This window comes from Pogona vitticeps, chromosome 12 (genome assembly GCF_051106095.1).
Source record: "Pogona vitticeps strain Pit_001003342236 chromosome 12, PviZW2.1, whole genome shotgun sequence".
Lineage (NCBI taxonomy): Eukaryota > Metazoa > Chordata > Lepidosauria > Squamata > Agamidae > Pogona > Pogona vitticeps.
The window spans coordinates 3,756,241-3,774,117 of NC_135794.1; the positions used below are offsets into that span (position 1 = coordinate 3,756,241).

Sequence of the window (17,877 nt, forward strand, 5' to 3'; positions counted from 1 at the left end):
GGACGTTTGAGGTCATGGACCCGAGAGAGTCCCGGGAAGAGACGACCAAGAACTGGGCCTTCTCTGTGGTTTCGCCCCATCTACAGAACAAATCTCCACCCAAAATACGCCTGGCGAACAGAGGTTCCTTCAACTCTTACAGCATCAATTCCGCCATCTTGCTTTTATGAATTGTTTACATGTTGTCTTTTTTTTTTTAGTTTAATGGTATGTTTCTTTGATTTTCTACATTGTTGTTATGTGGTTATTATTTAATGTGTCATTTGTTGGTCGTTTTGTTGTGAAGGGCCAGAGTTGCCTTGGTAGTGATCATTCTGGATGATTTGCACCAATTATTCAAGCAGGATAAATGCATTCCTTGTACAGTACTGTATATAGTAACAGCATTTCCACCTGCAGGGTCACACCCTCTTTCGTCTCTCACACACACCATTTTCCTGTTGAATTGTTTGCCAAGAGTCCTCAAGATTGCCTGGAGGTTGCAAAGCCAAGTAAAAGCTTATCAAAAGCCAAATTGAACCTCAGACTATCAACCAAGGTTTATTCTGATTGGAAGCACACAGTAAATTAATCATTCACATATTGATATAGAATTATTCCTTTTAATCTCTTTTCCCCCCTGTTAGGTCGCAGTGAACTAGGACTTCCATAATCATCATCATCATCATCTTAGAAATGCAGAGCAGGAAGGGACTCTATGGATCATCACGTCCAATACTTGCCAAGGAGGCACAGCAGGGAATCGGAGTCCCAACCGCCAGATGTACTTAAACCACTAAGTTCCGTGTTACATTTTTATTTGGAAAAGCCACTGCTGGCCACATTCTCAGTGGATGGAATAACAAACACAGCCCAGGAGGAATTTGGGTCTTCCCTTTCACCTCTGGAATATAGTCTACTCAACTTCTGGATAGCTCAGCGGTTTAAACAGGATGGAAGTTCGATTCCCCCCCCCCCGAAATAGTAGCTGGGCTTGATGATCCATAGAGTTTCTCCCATCTCTGCAGCTCTAAGATGATGATGTTGTTGATGATGATGGTGTGTGTACACACGACTACAGCATGAAATCCCAGAATTTTTGCTGGGGTGGCCAGGCCTGAGAACAGCCCCCATCTGAATGGGACTCACTTCTAGGAAAGTCCGGTTAGGATTGCGTTGTAACAAGTAACACGCAATTATTATGGGTTGATCTCGTGTTCCTAACCTGTATGGTCTGTCTATTTACAAACACGTGTCTCCATCATACGCGCCTGGCCCTTTAATTCTGCCTATTCATTACTATTCATATATGAGTGAGCTCCGCCCCTTTCTGGGCGGGGCATGCAAAAACTCAGCACTTAGCCCCGCCCACTGTTCCACCCCTTTCAGCCCCGCTGGCCAAGGGGCAGAGGCGCGGCCTCCCGCGGAAGAGGGGCAGGGCGAGGGGCGAGGCGGGACTTCTCCGCGCTTTCCCACCAATCCTCTCCCAAGCTGGAACAGGGCGCAGGCTCTGATTGGCTGAGTCGGGGGGGAGGCGGGAGTGCGGGCCAATCGCCGGCGACGGCAACGGCGGAGGGAAGGCCTCGTCCTTTTTTCCCCCTTCAGAGGAGGCCGCGGGAAGGTGAGCGGGAGTTTCGGTGCCGTCGCCCGCCCGCCATGGCTGCTTCGTGGGTGCCGAAGGTGAGAAGGGACGGAGGGACACCGACTTTCAATGGAGGGCGGGCGGGCCCGTGGGGGGGTCACCTTGGCCGGGCGGGTTCCCCCCTCACCGCAAGAGGAGATCTCGCGAGATTTCCACCCTACACCCGGCGAGACCTTGCTCGCCCCCTATCGGTGGGAGAGGGAACTACCCCACGTGTTTCACCTGGATGGGTCTGTGTCCCATCCAAGCCCTCGGGACAACCGCCCTGCCAGGTAGGACAGGGTGTTGGGGGGGGAGATCGGCTGGCTGGACCCTGAGGGTTCCCCTCTCCCAGCCTCTCTCTGCCTTATTCTTTTCCTTCCTTCATTTAATCCTGGTGCTCTTTATAGGGTGGGGTTTTTTGGGGGGGGCATCTCTTCTGCCCTCCCTCCAACCCTGCGAGGTAGGACAGGGGAGAAAAAGAGTGGCTGGCTCAAGGTCACCTTCCTGAGTTATCTTGGAGCACCAGATCCAGGAATTCCTGAGCCCCAGGCAAGCAGGGCTTTAATAATCGGTCATCATCATCATCATCATCATCTTAGAACTGCTGGAAGGGACCCTACGGATCATCCAGTCCAGCCCTTAGCAAGGAGGCACCACCGGGGTGGGGGGGGAATCGAACTCCCAGTCTCTGGCTTTGCATTTCCAGAGGCCTTAAACCACTGAGCTATCTTATCTGTGACTCTGAAATAACCAGTGATTGATTGATTGATAATTGGCAGGTTTCGAGTTGTTCGATTGGGTTTTCCCTCTTGGGACCCAAGTGTATCTGGAGAGCCCGTTTTCATTGTTATTTTAATTTTAAAAAAAAATCTTGTGCTAGTTAGTGTGAATGGAGTAGCTTCAGGGTTTCACCCATCGCTTTGGAGAGCCGGGTTTTTAAAAGAAGCATCATCTCTGAAGTTGGTCTTGGATTCCAGAGCTTCACCTGGTCGCCACAGGTGCCCCAGGTATCGGAGGCGTAGAACGCCCAGCAGGTGAGCTCGCCAGCTAGCAAAAGAAGGACTTGTAAGGTGGGGGGGGACCCCTCACACCCCCTTCTTTGCCCTTCTCTGGTCTGCCTCCTCCATGGAAGACAGTAGAGATTTTATTTGTTATTTATCATATGCTAAAAATGTGCTTTCGTGGAGTGGGGGAGGTAGCCTTCCTCTGTAGCCTATCGTGGAAACACCGGGTCCACATGTATCAAGGGAGGCTCCTTAAATAATAATTGTAAGCTAGTGGCACGGGTTGAGCCACAAAAGTCAAAAGCAGGCTGACCTGAGCTTGAAGGTCCTCACAGGGAGTGGCCTTCCCGATTTGCTGTCCGAATTTGTGGGAAGGGGAGGTGGGTCTGGAGAAAGACTCACGGCAGCCGAGCCATTCCTCGCCGTCAGAAGGTGAGTGCACCAAGTTTACGGTGTCAATCGCCCTGATTCCTTCTTGCTTGGGGGTGCGAATGAAAAATAGAGGCTTCCAAACTCTTGAGGGGGGGTGTTAGATGCTTGGGGGGGGCAGTTAACCCTCTGCTCCTTATAAACATGGCTGAGTACCATACCAGGTTGGGAGTGCCATTACAGACCAATGTGGAATTCTACGTTAATCCTTCTCCTTGAAACAAGTCGAGAGCTTTGTCTCCCATGTCCTTTCGGGACAACGGACGACGACTTGGATTATGGAGGGTCACTGGAGCGAGGGGCAGCTTTGACTTGGCCGAGATTAACTGGCGTAGCCTCTGGCCCTCCCTTTGAGCAGCCTGACCTTCTCTAGCTTGTTGCAGAGGTGGAATAACCTTAGAGAGTGTTGGTTTTTTTTTCCTTACTAAAAGTTTTCCCTGGAGCCGGTAAGTGCAATTACTTTGTCCTGCAGTGACTCTTTCGAAGATACCAGTGTCTGCTTTCTTTGGAGCATGTACTAAGCAAGCAGCAGATGATAACTGCCGTGATGTCTTTCCGAGGCTTGCAGGAGATTGGGGGTGTCAAATCAGAGCAGTTCTGCAAACCGCCATCCCTCTCCATTGCATCCTGGGGCAACCAAAAGCAGCTCTCCAAAATGTGGCCATTATACGGAACTTAGGAACACAGGTCTAATTGTCATGATACTAGCAGATATCTTATTCAATGACACCCTCACCTCCACCATCATTAGCCCTCCGATAATGCCCTCTGGGGTTGCCTTTAAAATTACAGCCAGAATCCCTAAGGGCCGTGGCATAAATCGCACGGGGCAATGCCACTCGTTAGCAAGTCTCTGGTGTCCCTGATTGTGGGATGAGGAATTCAGGCATCAGTTTACTTCCTTGTGATCATTTGTGCCTGAGATTTAGAGCTTTATGCTTGCTCTGGTACAAATAGCCAATAGGATTCTGGCCTATGATTGTATAATAATTTTATCTTAGAACTGCAGAGCTGGAAGGGACCCTGTAGATCATCATGTCCATCCCCTGTCAAGGAGGCCCAGTGGGGAATCGAACTCGCAACCTCTGGCTCCACAGCCAGAGACCTAAACCACTCATCTGTCCTTATGGAGAAAGGATGAGTGTTCACCACATTTTTCGCACCATAAGACGCACTTTTCCCCCACAAAACAGGGGGGTGGAAAGTCTGTGAGTCTTATGGAGCAAAGAAAACAGATTATATTTTCCTGTTTTCTTCTCCTAAAAAATTGGTGCGTCTTATGGAAAGGTGCATCTTATGGAGCGAAAAATACGGTATATAGTTTTAGTCTTTTGAGATGGACGTGTGGAAGCTGTTCAGAATGGTTTCATGGGCCTGCTTGTCTGGTCTCAATCAGCTTCATCTGTCTTTTGACTTCTAGGAGAGCAGAGAAGAAGCTGAAATCAGATGTTCTATTGCCTGCTTATCCCAAATCATCTCTCCCCCCCCCCTTGTTTTTATTACCTTTCTGCAGGTCTTCCGTTTACTAGGGGGCTTTCAAAACCAAAAACAGGTGACCAGAAGTTTTGGTAGCACTGTGAGTATAATAGTATGCCTTTTTTTTCTTTTTAAGAAGTTTCTCAAGAAAAGGTGTGAATGGCAAAAGGGAAACCCGGCTTATTCCATGTTCGTGTCAGTTTAGATAAATCTGAAGGCAAGCTCGGTTTTGATTTCTTGCCCTTAAGAACTGTAGTGCATGGTCAAAGAAAATTGGAATTGTTTGTGTTTAATGCCTCAAATTAGTCGCGCAAAATACTTGCCAAATTTCAACGGGGAAAAAAGTTGAGAACCTTCTTATCCTCTGTTCTGAATATTTCCTTCAGGAAAATATTCCTCTGTTTCTGCTATCTAGAATACATTCCTGCTTTGCGTAGAGCGGATCCTTTTTATTTAGTTTGTTACGCTTTAGAATTATCCACCTGTAATCGCATGGTTGTTAATTGCTGAAAGATGTCACGCACGCTCTTCGCCAATTTCAGCATTTTCTGGAGGGCTGCCTTTTCCAGATCTGTGCCTCGTTGCCTTCTGAGTTATGCCTCCTTTTAAGCTGGCTTGTATTGTTTTTAGTTTTGCCGATGATACATACTTCATGCATGTGCAATCAAAAGAGAAACCTGGACAGAGATAGGATCCTGAAACCCTATCTTGGATTACACCTTGCAATGTCATGGTTGTGGCTTTGTGTAACCACTGGAGATGGATAGATTTTTAAATGTTTCGGAATTTTAGAAAGAGCTATCTAATTTGCCCTAGTTTCCTCCTAAGAATATGGTACATTTATTTGTTACTTTCACGCTATAGGTACAGTAGGATTCCCCCCCCCCCTCGCGCAGGTGCTGAAAAACAAGGATTATAGGGTTCGTTATTTTAATCACTATTCCAGCTCCCTGGAAAAGACCCTGATGTTGGGAAAGTGTGAGGGCAAGAGCAGAAGGGGACGACAGAGGATGAGATGGATGGACAGGGTCATCGAAACGACCAACATGAATTTGACAAAACCTTGGTAGGCAGTGGAAGACAGGAGGGCCTGGCGTGCTCTGGTCCATGGGGGTCACGAAGAGTCGGACACGACTTGACGACTAAACAACAACAACAATGTTAATAGCAGGCACTAGACATAGCATGGTCTCTGGCTTTCTCTAACGGCCAGTTATAGTAACTTCATTTTTAAAAATATACATTTCTAGGATTTTTCTTTTAATGTTTTCAGACTGTGGATGTATCAGTGGATACTGATCCTGTGGATACAAGGGGCCTACTGTATATATTCTAGAATATTTTGTGTGTAAACCTTGGGGTGAGAAGGTCAAGGGAGCCCATCAGAAATATTTCCTCTGTCCAAAGGAAGGAAAATTTCAGAAGCATAGTAGTGCAATAACATCCAAGTTCCGAGTCCCAAAGAAAATAAAATCTGTATGTGGATCATACGTTGAGTGACGGTAAATGGTGAAGAAGGTGAGCTAATAAATTGTCAGGCATGCAAAGCGGGCTGTGTCCTCTGAGTGCAGGATTATGTTCGGAGAGCCTTCCGGTTGTCTGAGGGTAACTCCCAGCAGCCCTCACTAGCATAGCCTGGACTGAGGCATGCTGGGAGTTGAAGTCCAACAGCATGCACAGAGACACATTGCCCATCCTATGGTTCAAGGGTGATCCAGTTGTTCTGCATCATTCAAACCACAGGGTTCCTTGAATCTGTGTTTAGTTACGTCATCTGGCAGGTGTACTCTTATAATTGTTATTATTATTATTTTTATATCTAGATTCGTACAGTAACGTTGATCCCAGGCGATGGCATCGGACCAGAAATATCTGCTGCTGTGGTGGAAATTTTCGAAGCAGCTAAGGTACGCCAGTATATCCATTAAAGGGGGAAGCGAGCTTTTGCTTGGAGGAAAGAATCCCTGTGTTTTCCCTTCTTCGGAGAGAGCAGTGGTTGTTTGAAAAACAGATTCCCGGGATGAGTAGCTGACAGGGCACCTCTGCAGGAGACCTTAGAGCGGCCGTCTGCGTGGCCTGGGTTCCTAGCGGTTGCACCAGAGCTTCTGCAAGGAGCAGCTTTGCCAGGGCGGATTGTATTTAAATCAAACTGATTTTTAAATCATGATTTAAATCACAATGGGGGGGAATTAAAATGTGGATTTTTTATTATGATTTAAGTTTTTTTAAAAAAATGTTTAGTCATGCTCTGAATTGTGATTTAAATCAACTTGATTTTTTAAAATTCATAGATTTTTTTTATCCACCATGTGCTTTGCATTCTGTCAAGCCTGTTATTATGCCAAAATGATTTTTTATTTTTATTTTTTGGGGAGAAGGGGATATATCTCTGTGTTGACTTGATGTGCATGGAGGGATGGAATGGAATGTAGTAGAAGATCTGGGACAGTTGTGAGTAAGTGAGAGGGTTTGTGCAGTAGTAAGAAAAAAAAGAATATATTTGAGGTCAATGTGATATTTTCACTTTTATCGCGCCGGTTATGTATATGGTGTTCACAGAGTAATAAGAACAGAAAGATCTGACCCCTCCCCTCTTTGAGTTTCCTGTGAATTCAGTGTTGTTGTTGTTTTCATATTATCATTTGTTATCAAGTCAGTTCTGACTTACAGTGATTCTTTCCATAGGTTTCCAGGTAGAGAATACTCAGAAGTGGTTTACCATCTTCTTTTCTTCTGGGGAGGGGGGGGATCCCTGGGACTGTGCAGCTGGCCCAAGGCCACCCAGGCTGGCTCTTCTCCCTGGAGGCACACAATGGGGGAATCAAACTCCCCACCTCTGGCTCCACAGCCAGAGACCTAAACCGCTGGGCTGCCCAACCAGCCTTTCATATTTTACATCCTGCCTTTCCTGGTTTTTTTTTTCCCTTCTTCTTCCAAGGAATGGAATTCAGGCTAGCCAGCACTAAGTATTCCCCCTTGGTTTCTTATATATACACGAACCGTCCCAGTGTCATGCACTTCTGAACTATTGTCCATAAAATCTATGGTGAAATAGGTGGGAGAAAGGGAAAGGAGGCATGATATGGACGATAGCGGTGCCGTCCTCAGCCGGAGCAGCATAGCTATCTTTTTGCAAAGGTTACAACTAAGCTACATGTAGAACTGGATATTCCCCTTGGTGATGGCCAAGTGAGAAATCTGGACTGCTTCTAAAATTAGATGGTTGGCCTTAGACAAATCTGACTGCTTCTGTACAAGCCCCAGCAAATATCAAATGTTTTCACAGCCATGATCGGAATTTTTTTTAGGAAACTTTGAATTCAGAGGTTAGCCTGCATCAAAAGAGATTTCTTTGGCTTGCATTGAGTGAAAAAGTACACCATGTAAAGGCACTCTAGCAATATGTTCATGTTTCCTCCTTACATTGTTGTTATTTGGTGTCGAGTCGGAATTGACTTGTAGTGACCCTAACAGGGTTTTCAGTATAACTGAAGTATTTAGGGAGTGGGTTTCCGTGGCTGAGCAGGAGATTTGAACCCTTATCATGAAAGATAATGGGCTGACAGGTCAACTCAATAACAGGATTTCCTCTTCCGCTTCATTTAGATCTTAAGAAATGAACATTAAAACCAATAAAAACTGCAGCTGTCCTGATTTCAGCATGACCAAAAATCCACGCCCATAAACCTGTGCCTTCTTGAGGTAGTCGCTTGGAAAGTAAATAACTAGTATTGTGTCTATTCCATTTTCCCAAATGTTTTCATTTATTATTTTTTTAATAATTTTCATAAAACATCGTATTCCTTTAAAAAGAGAGAGAGAGAGAGAGACTACCAAAAAAAGCGAGTCAAATTTTCCTTAGAGAATTCAACAACAAAAAACCACAAAAAAACCATACCAAATTGATAGCTTTATTAGCCTCTCCTTGAAATCCACGGAAAAGTGCGCAGAAGCTCACATAACTGTACGAGCTTTGAAGGACCCTGGCTTTGTTGAGCAACATGTGAAAAGGAAGCAGGATGGGAGAGAATCACTCCAGTGATCTTTCTGTTCTTATCGGGAACTACCGTAGGTGGGTTGCTCGTACCAAGAGTTGAGTAAGGAATTATTTGATCTACCCTGCTGTTTCTGTCCACACAGCAACCATAACGGTGGTTGAGATTAAAAAATTCCTGCAGCCTTTTCGAAGCTTCCTCTCATCTCCTGTGTTCCCGGGAAACTTTCCCCAATCTGACTGGAAACCTTTGCGTCAGAGATTTGGAGATCGGAAGTTTCAGAAAATTTCCATTTTTTTTTCCAGGAAAAAAAAAACTAGGGGAGGAAATGGAAATTTCTCACTAGACAACTTTACATGCATACATTTTTCCATGGCGGGGGGGGGGGGTCCTTTTTTCTTCCCCATTTTTTTTTCAGAAGTAAATGGAAATTTTCGAAAATGTTACATTTCTGGGAATGATGTACTGTGTGTCACAGGGTTCTAGTACAAAATCTCTTTGGCTTTTTATTATTGCTGATGGGGTTTTTTTTAAACCTCAAATGAGTGCAGTGTCACCTGTCTCTTCAATCATAATTGAATCCCTGGATGCCTTCTTAGGGTTAAGCCAGTTTTTGATGTTTACTTGCTTTTTAACTCTTCAATATTGTATTTTGACGAGCATATAGTTTAATTGGTTTTTTAATGTTCAACTCATTATGTTTCTGATTCTGTTCTTTTTAATATTGTGAGCCACCTTGAGTCTCCCCCTGATCAGGAGAAAGGCGGCCTATAAATAAAACAAATCAAAACGAACTAACTAAATAAAATGTACCAATTGTGTTTTAGGCACCCGTTCATTTCGAAGAGAGGCAGGTGTCGGCAATCCAGGGACCTGGCGGGAAGTGGATGATCCCTCAAGACGCCAAAGAATCCATGGACAAGAACAAGATCGGGCTGAAAGGTGCTTTAGAGCTTCTTTTTCATACGGAAAAAAAGAGAGAGAAAAGAAAAGTTAGAGTGTTAAGTTTGTTGCATCTTAACAAAGAACTGTTATGTTCAGTTTGGCATCGGCACGATCTGGTCGTACGTGAAAACGTTCTGCATCTCTTTCCGAATCTCTTGCTTTTCTAGTCTTCTTGGTTGATATAAGCTCGTGAAGCCATCAAGGTCTTGTCTGTTCCAGGCCCTTTGAAAACGCCCATCGCTGCTGGCCACCCGTCCATGAACCTGCTGCTCCGTAAGACCTTCGACCTTTACGCCAATATCCGCCCGTGCGTGTCGATCGAAGGCTACAAAACCCCCTACGCCGATGTCGACATTGTCACGATACGAGAGAACACGGAAGGCGAATATAGTGGGATTGAGCATTTGGTAGGTTGAAGGCCAACCACACACACACACACCCGTAAAAGTTGTACGCCTTGTCTGTACTGGAAACTGCTCAAAGACATTAACGTTTGACCATAATGCAATTAAACTAGGTTTAATTTTGGTGTGCAGTGCTCCGCACACTTGATGATTCGCCAAACTAACCCTGTGGGAGCCGCTTAGCTTTTTCTGTTCCTAACTTCACTTTCTACTACCTACATTCCTTTTGGTGTGTTTTCCAGATTGTTGATGGTGTCGTCCAGAGTATCAAACTCATCACGGAGGACGCGAGCAAGCGCATTGCTGATTTTGCTTTCGAATACGCCAGAAACAATCAGAGAAGCAAAGTTACGGCCGTGCATAAAGCAAACATTATGTACGTGATTGCTAACCGTGTAACCTCGTTCTAATGTTCCAAAGCTTTACTGATGTTTTATTGTTACAGTAGGAGCCCACATTCACGCGGGAGTGTTTTCTTAACTCCCCAGCAGAGCAGGGTGATAGGGATGGATGAGAATCTGGGATCGTACCAAGTTCTCAAAGATGTAGGACAGATACAGATAGAGCTGTGTTCTTCTGAACAGCGAGCAGGATAGGCAGTAACATATGTGACAATGATCATATATATCAATGAGCTTAGGAAATAAACATTTAAAGAATCTGGGGTTTTTGGTAGAAAGCTCTCTCTTTATACAAGTTTGATACTCAGTAATGCAGATTAGTAAAATTAAACTGCAACATTGGCTAAATAATGTAACCGAAAAGAACTAGCTAAGTTCATGACTGCATGAATAATGGGCTTAAATTGTAGTCCCTAGACAGATCCCTGCACGTAAACAGTCTCTGGTCTAATGCAGTGTAACTCTTTAACTGCACCGTGAAGCTCTTGTTCTTCCCACTTTCCTTATTGCTTGGGAACATTCTTTTCTGGGCTCTAGATCCAGTTCTGCAAGTTGGAATCCAAGAAAGTAAGGCCAAAAAGAAAAGCAAATTGTTCTGCTTATATCCCACCCTACAGTGTTTATAGCACTCTCTGGGTGGTTTACAGTTTAGTTATGCAAGCTACACATTCTCCCACCTACCCCCCAAGCAAGCTGGGTACTCAGTTTACCGACCTCAGAAAGATGGAAGGCTGAGTGAACCTTGAGCCGGCCATCTGGGATTGAACCCCAAGTCGCGAGCAGAGTTTTGACTGCGGTCATACAGTTTAACCACTGCGCCCCAAGGCTGCTCGTCATAGCTCTGTGTCGGTCTCTTGACGCTGCTGAACAAGCAGAAAAGAAGAGTCTCTTGGTTTGCCTCTTATTTGTAGGGTAGATCAGGGGTGGGGGTTAAAGATCCTGGAATTGAATTGTTCAGGAGGTTGGAAAATGTGAAGTGGCGTGCTGCAAAACAATTTGTACAGCGGTGACAGTGCAAGGGAGGGATTGGCCTTTCTGGGGTGTTCTCTGTTGCACACGTTACTAGATTAGTTCCACAAGGACCCATGTTGAGCGGTCTTGTGACGGAGACTCTGCGAAAGGGTGCCATCTGCGTGCACGACGAACGTCGTGGATTCGGTGCTCATGTAACAGGGATCATGGCCCATAGACTGGCGTTTAGCCACAGAGGTTTCATGGCAACAGGGACGTGGAGGGTCGTGGTTCAGTCTCTCTGAAGGTTGCTGAACCTAGATGGTGCAACCTCTGAAGAGGCGGCTCTGAATAGCGATGCCAAGCTGGCTTTAGGTGGTTAGGTGCTCCTGTCCTGAATGAGGCCTCTGGTGAGTGCCCAGCGTGTCCTCTTCGCTCCTACGAGCGTGTCCCCTTCTCGTGAGTTAGAAATCTATCCCCGAGGATCCACTCTTGTCTCGTCATCCGGTTGCCCTCTGTATCATCTGTGTTATAGGCGATGGTCGGAGTAGTGTAAGAGAGCCCCTCTTGGCTGGGCTGGACTCCAAGAGTGGATGTTTTTCAGAGATGGCTTGCAATAGTATGGAATAACTACTTGCCCTGAACGTACTCCTAAGACCTCGCCTTGCTGTCTTCCTTTTAAAATGCACGACTCACTTAGGATCAGTGGAAAATACTACATTCGAAACATGGCGGTTAGCTTCTGAATGCAGACTGCACCTTCTGTGTTATTGTGCCCTGTTAACACCGTAGTGGGGGTAAATGAATGCTGTCTCTCTTATGCACTGGCCACAGGACTAGCTTAGGCCCCCTAACATTCTGTTGTTTTTTTGTCTTGTACGTTTGTTAATTTGCAGGCGAATGTCTGATGGGCTGTTCTTGAGGAAATGCAGAGAAGCGGCCGAGAACTGTAAAGATATCAAGTTTAATGAAATGTATCTTGACACTGTGTGTCTGAATGTGAGTATAGCACAGACCCGTGGCAAAGGGCTTAAGGTTAGCTCTTTTCCAATCCTTCCCGAAACAGCTCCCAATCTCTTGTCCCTTAGATGGTGCAGGATCCATCACAGTTTGATGTCCTGGTCATGCCAAACCTGTATGGCGACATTCTTAGGTAAGTACACTTGAGCTGCTATGAAAGAGTGTTTTTTCTTCTATGTATGTTCTGGTGGAGACAGCCCTCGGTTGATGCTGTTGTGCATCATTACCTTTCTCTGCCTCTCCATATCGGCAGGAAAATGTAAAAAATATTAACAGCCAAAATAAAACAGCAGGCAACACAGAGGGGCTCTCGATTTCCCCATGCCGTAGCAAAACAGGTGTGCTCGCAGTTCTTTGGGGCATCATTAGGGGAAGATAAACATCCCTTGAAGGATATTCTCCAGAACTACATCAAGTTTAAAACTCATTGGGCTTCAACATAAGACAGGACTTGATGATCAGTGGAAGTTCAGGATGCTTTAAAAGGGCATGATTTGCTGATGGCCTCCCACTCTTTGCTTCTGTGTCGCGAAGCTGTAAAGTTTGTCCTTGGTTCCTTTGCTAGGTCTCAAGCCGTGCTATTTGCCAGGAGTGGGTAACTTTGGCCACTTTCCTGCCCCCCACCCCCCGGGAACTTCCACAGGCCCCCAAAAACGAAAGAAAAGAAAAACGATTTAAAGTAACTAAGAGTCCCCTTTCCATTTTTCATCACTGGTATTTTGAGGGTTAAAACGGTGCCCGAAAACTGTGAGTTCTTGAGAAAGGTGAAGCACTGACTCTGGAGGCCTTCAGAAGCTGCAGATCAGAGAAAGAGGGGAAATGGGAGAGTGAAAAATGAAAATTGTTCACCAGTGACATGGAATTTAAAGGGGAGAAAAAGGGCTGTTCAAAGACCTGAATAATATTGTGTCTAATCTTGTATGTTTATACTGTTCTTCCAGTGACTTGTGTGCAGGATTGATCGGGGGTCTTGGAGTCACACCGAGTGGCAACATCGGCGCTAATGGGGTTGCAATATTTGAGTCGGTAAGGGTGTTGCTGTGATCATGAAACGGGACCTTTTCTGGTGTGTGTGTGTGTGTGTGTGTGTGCTTCAGGGCTTTGCTGCAACCTGCAGCTTTTGTAATCATCCTAATCCTAGACCTGCAGAGCTGGAAGGGACCCTGTGGGTCATCCAGTCCATCCCTGGTCAAGGAGGCCCCGTGGGGGGAATCGAACACCCAACCTCTGGCTCCGAAAAAGCCAGAAAGCTAAACCGCCGAGCGGTCCAGCCATTCATTGTTTCTCCCTGTTTCAGGAATAGGTCAAGCCGTTCGACTTCATTTGCTTTGCAGGCTTTTAAAAAAGGAGCTTAATTAAGATGGTAAAATAGCCGCTTTCCTTGAGAAAACATAATCCAGTATATTGCTGAACGTATTACTCATCCGAACAAAGAGATGCTCTTCGTTGTTCTCCCTGGGAAAGCGTACAGGGTCTTGGCCATCCTTCGGCGTACCAAAGAGATGGGATGCAGGAATCTCTTCTCAGTTCCTGGCCAGTACTAGCCTTGTTTGTCTGGGCTTCTCCCATGTAGTGTTAAGCCTTGTAGACGTCTAAACAAGAAACTGTGCCCTGGTTTAGGTGGACCCACTCTTTGAGTGGTGCTTTCAAAAAAGCCCCAGATGTGCAGGCGCTCACGTCGGCCATCCGTTGAACCTCTTTTGTCCGCCAGAAGAAAAAAAGAGCATGATGCGAATTCTTTCTCTCTTGATAGGTTCACGGCACGGCTCCAGACATTGCTGGGAAAGACTTGGCCAACCCGACTGCCCTTCTCCTGAGTGCCGTGATGATGCTGCGTCACATGGGAATGCTGGAATATGCCTCCAAAATAGAAAATGCATGCTTTGCTACCATCAAAGACCGGAAGGTGTGTGGCATCCATCTTGGCTTAACACTGATCATCTTCAAAGGTGGTTTCTACTGGGCCTGCTTCAGATGCAGCCAAAGCACCCAGCCTGTTTTGGATTAGCCCCCCGGTCTCTTCTCCTGGGTCCAGAGAGTTCGGCCTCAGCATAAGACCGTTTAATGTTATTAGATCTCCTTGGCTGGCTCACAGGTGGCTCCTATAAGACAGGTTTTCACACCATGCTAGCCAACGTAGACGCATCAGTGACTGGTCGCCTGTTGTGGCCATCGGGACACGGTTAATATAAGTGAAGGAGAAACAGGAGGAAAACACACCCAGAGGGGAACGTCTTGAAAGGGTGGCTTGCAGTGACTACAGAGGCTCATGACAGCCCAGAACCCTTAGAAAAAAAACCACCAGGGCTTAAAAGTGTGTAGAGACCCCTTGTACATAGATAAAGTATATTCCTTGAAATCATCCTGGTGTGATGTTAGGCGATGGATTTATTTCAGCAGTGAACCAGCTGGGGATTCTGTTGTCCATGTGGACACCCTAGAAAGAGCTCAATAATTGGGGGAAGCCGGTTCAACTTTTCTTTGTTGTTAAGCCATGTCTGACTCTTCGTGACCCCATGGACCAGAGCACGCCCGGCCCTCTTGTCTTCCACTGCCTCCCGGTGTTGGGTCAAAGTCATGTTGGTCGCTCCGATGACCCTGTCCAACCATCTCGTCCTCTGTCATCCCCTTCTCCTCTTGCCTTCACATTTCCCCAACATCAGGGTCTTTTCCAGGGAGTCTTCTCTTCTCATGAGATGGCCAAAGTACTGGAGCCTCAGCTTCAGGATCTGTCCTTCCAGTGAGCACTCAGGGTTGATTTCTTCCAGAACGGATAGGTTTGTTCTCTTTGCAGTCCAGGGGAGTCTGAAGAGTCTCCTCCAGCGCCACAGGCAGCAAACTGAAGGGGTCAACTTTTCTATATAAGTCAATATAACCTGTTCTTTTTTTTCTTTCTTCCCCTTACTCCCCCCCCCCTTTTTTTTCAGGTCTTGACCAAAGATTTGGGAGGCAATGCGAAGTGTTCAGAGTATACGGCAGAAATCTGTCGCCGGGTCAGGGATGAAGAGTGAAGCGCCTTCATATCCTGCAAATTTCAGTCACTCCGAAAGGGTGCGGTGGCTCACGTACGCTTGCTCTCTGTGGTTCATATCCATTTTTGTTTGCCTTTTCTCTAGTCTAGAGGGAAGGAAACTCTTAACCTGGAGCCCTCTTTGTTAAATAAGTACACCCCTCTCCAAAGGGGATGCACTCCTTCGCGTGCCTGCTTTCAGTGGACTTCTTCCAACGTCTCATCCTTTTTATTTATTAAGTGGTGCACATTTTTTTTTTATCAAGATGAAGCCCTTCTAGTGGGCGTTGCATGCAATGGCTAACTATCCGTTGGAGTCCTTTTGCTCTCTGCAAATGCCTAAATACGTCTCTAGACAAAGGGAGGCGTTCTGTTTATCGCAGCGCTTTCAAAGGAGGGTCTGCCGGTTTTAGCAATCTTTTTGGCCAGCCTTGAAAAAGCACAATATATTTTTCTAGAGCAAAAGATCCATGTTAAACGGACTGGCCAAGATGCCCTAGAGAGGTGCTCTTTGCCTGATTCAGGCACCTGAAACCTGTCCTTCAGACGTATGGATAAAAGCCAAAAAAAAATTAGAAACACAAAATTGGTTTCAGCTATTGTGTGTGTATATATAAAAAATGCAAGATATTCCTCCATTTAGGATAGAAGCAAAATTGTTAAAAGAAACAGACATCCAGTTAGACGCCAGCGTTCTTCTGTGCAACATCTATTATTATAGCATTGTTCTATGAAGATTACTGATATAAATTGATTTTTATCTACTGCAGGTTGGAAAAGGATGATGCTAGCTACCAAATGCTTTTCTGTTTAAATGGATACCAAATATATAATTTGCAATTGCTGTTGTATCTCGAGGCCTTTTATGTTGTGTCCATGGTGATGCAGATCATATACAGTATATACCTTGGTTCTACATTTTTCTGAATCGCTGCTCAATTCATGGATTGCAAACGACCGTCATAGAAGACTGATATGAAGACCCCCATGTAGCCAGTTCCTGATGGGCCCTAGGAGGTGTCCCCTTGAGCTGCCTCTGGAAGCAGCTCTGGGTCTCCTCCCTTGCTGGTGATATTGAACCGTACAGATCATGTGAGGTGGGGCCATTTAAGCTACGGCGTTGCAGCAGCGAATGGTGTATAATCAGACCAGGTAGCCCACAATCTTGTGTTACGGGTCCTGTTTGGTGTTGTGAGGAGGAGGGATCAGGAAGGGGAGGTAGAGAAGTGGTGCCCCTCGGGTTGCAACTGCCAGGCTTGTGCCCCCTCCCTCGGCCCCATAAGCCCCGCACGGTGGCTTTGCTTTTCTTCTGCCGTTTCCCCGGGCCAGGTCTGGACAGCCCAAAATAGCAAGGAGGTTTGAGCAGCTTGCCTGGGTTTTTTTTCATTATTACTATTATTATTACTTTCTTTATGCACCAGGAAGGGTTCCATACCCTAAGGTTAGCTTCTTCACCTGTCTGTACGGGCTTGTCGGAGAACTTTAGGGGAAGTGCTTTGCCCTTGAACTGAATGTGTTTTTACATGCTGCTGCTGCTTCTGTCTGCCCCATCTCTTGGATTGTACGAAACGACGGGGGTGGGTGGGTTGACCTGTTGCGCACAATGTGAATCAAAATAAAGACCTCTCAGAGACGTTGTGCGTCCTGTCCTTTGTCTGGGAAGCCGGCCTCAGCGGCTCTCGGCCGTCTGGCGTGTCGGGGGCCTCGCTCCGATCTCTACGGCAGAGTTTGGGAGGCTCCCTCTGGGACTACAGCTCCCACACTCCCCTGAGCTAGGGGATGTTGGGGGCTGTGCAAAGGAACTTCCCTGCTCTGCTGTAGTCAAGATGGTGCATGCTTTGCTGTGGAAGCATTCTGGGTCGCACTTCTGAGAAGTAGAGGACCACACTGGCCTGCCTGATAGATTTTGCTTGTGTCTTATCATCCGCTCCCTTCATCAACATTATGAACCTGTCCAGGTGTTAAGATCATCAGGAGAGGCCTATTTTTCTCAGCCCCACCACTTTCACAAGGGCATTTGGTGGGGGGTAAAAGAAGAGGGCCTCCTTGGTAGCAGCTGCCAGACTCTGGAACTCCCTGCCACTGGAGGCCCGGCTGGCCCCATCTTTGCTGTCCTTCTGCAGGCGGGCAAAGGTCTTTCTCTTCAGGCCAGCTTTCGCCTCGCGACGGGCTGCTTGGGTGGACTGTTGTACTTCACCGCATAGAATACTTTTTTGCTGTTGCTTCTGTTTACCATCTTGTATCTGTCTGATCCTTTTTCGTATTTGCAGACATCCTCTTTTCAGCATGAAGTATTGTCTATTTATTTATTTATATCCCGCCTATCTGGTCTGGCCAGGACCACTCTAGGCGGCTAACAGTCATAAAAAATACAGTAAAAATATATAAACAATTTAAATAGTAAAAGCCATACACAAGGTAAAAGAAACAATAAAAAAGAAGAAAATGATGTCAGACGCCTTAGGTCCTCCTTAAGGAGAAAGGCGGGGCAGAAATGTCCTAAATAAATAAATATTTGAAGCAGTAGCATAGCGATAAGAAAGATGCCCCATAGACCTTGAAGTGTTAATGCATAAATTCCCTGTGGCCCCAATCCAGGATCATATACATTTCCAAAACTGTTCAACGTATTCATTGGG

The 17,877-nt window shown here is 46.0% G+C and overlaps 1 protein-coding gene across 1 annotated transcript; it reads left to right on the top strand.

The window, feature by feature from the left end:
* The first annotated feature begins 1,509 nt into the window (after positions 1-1,509).
* IDH3A (isocitrate dehydrogenase (NAD(+)) 3 catalytic subunit alpha) lies at positions 1,510-16,230 on the top strand. The gene is made up of 11 exons (XM_020784835.3): positions 1,510-1,659; positions 4,550-4,612; positions 6,336-6,419; positions 9,335-9,449; positions 9,672-9,859; positions 10,099-10,232; positions 12,105-12,207; positions 12,297-12,361; positions 13,170-13,254; positions 13,982-14,134; positions 15,156-16,230. The coding sequence occupies exons 1-11, from the start codon at positions 1,636-1,638 to the stop codon at positions 15,237-15,239; spliced, it is 1,098 nt and encodes a 365-aa protein (XP_020640494.1). The 5' UTR covers positions 1,510-1,635; the 3' UTR covers positions 15,240-16,230.
* The last annotated feature ends 1,647 nt before the right edge of the window (positions 16,231-17,877 follow it).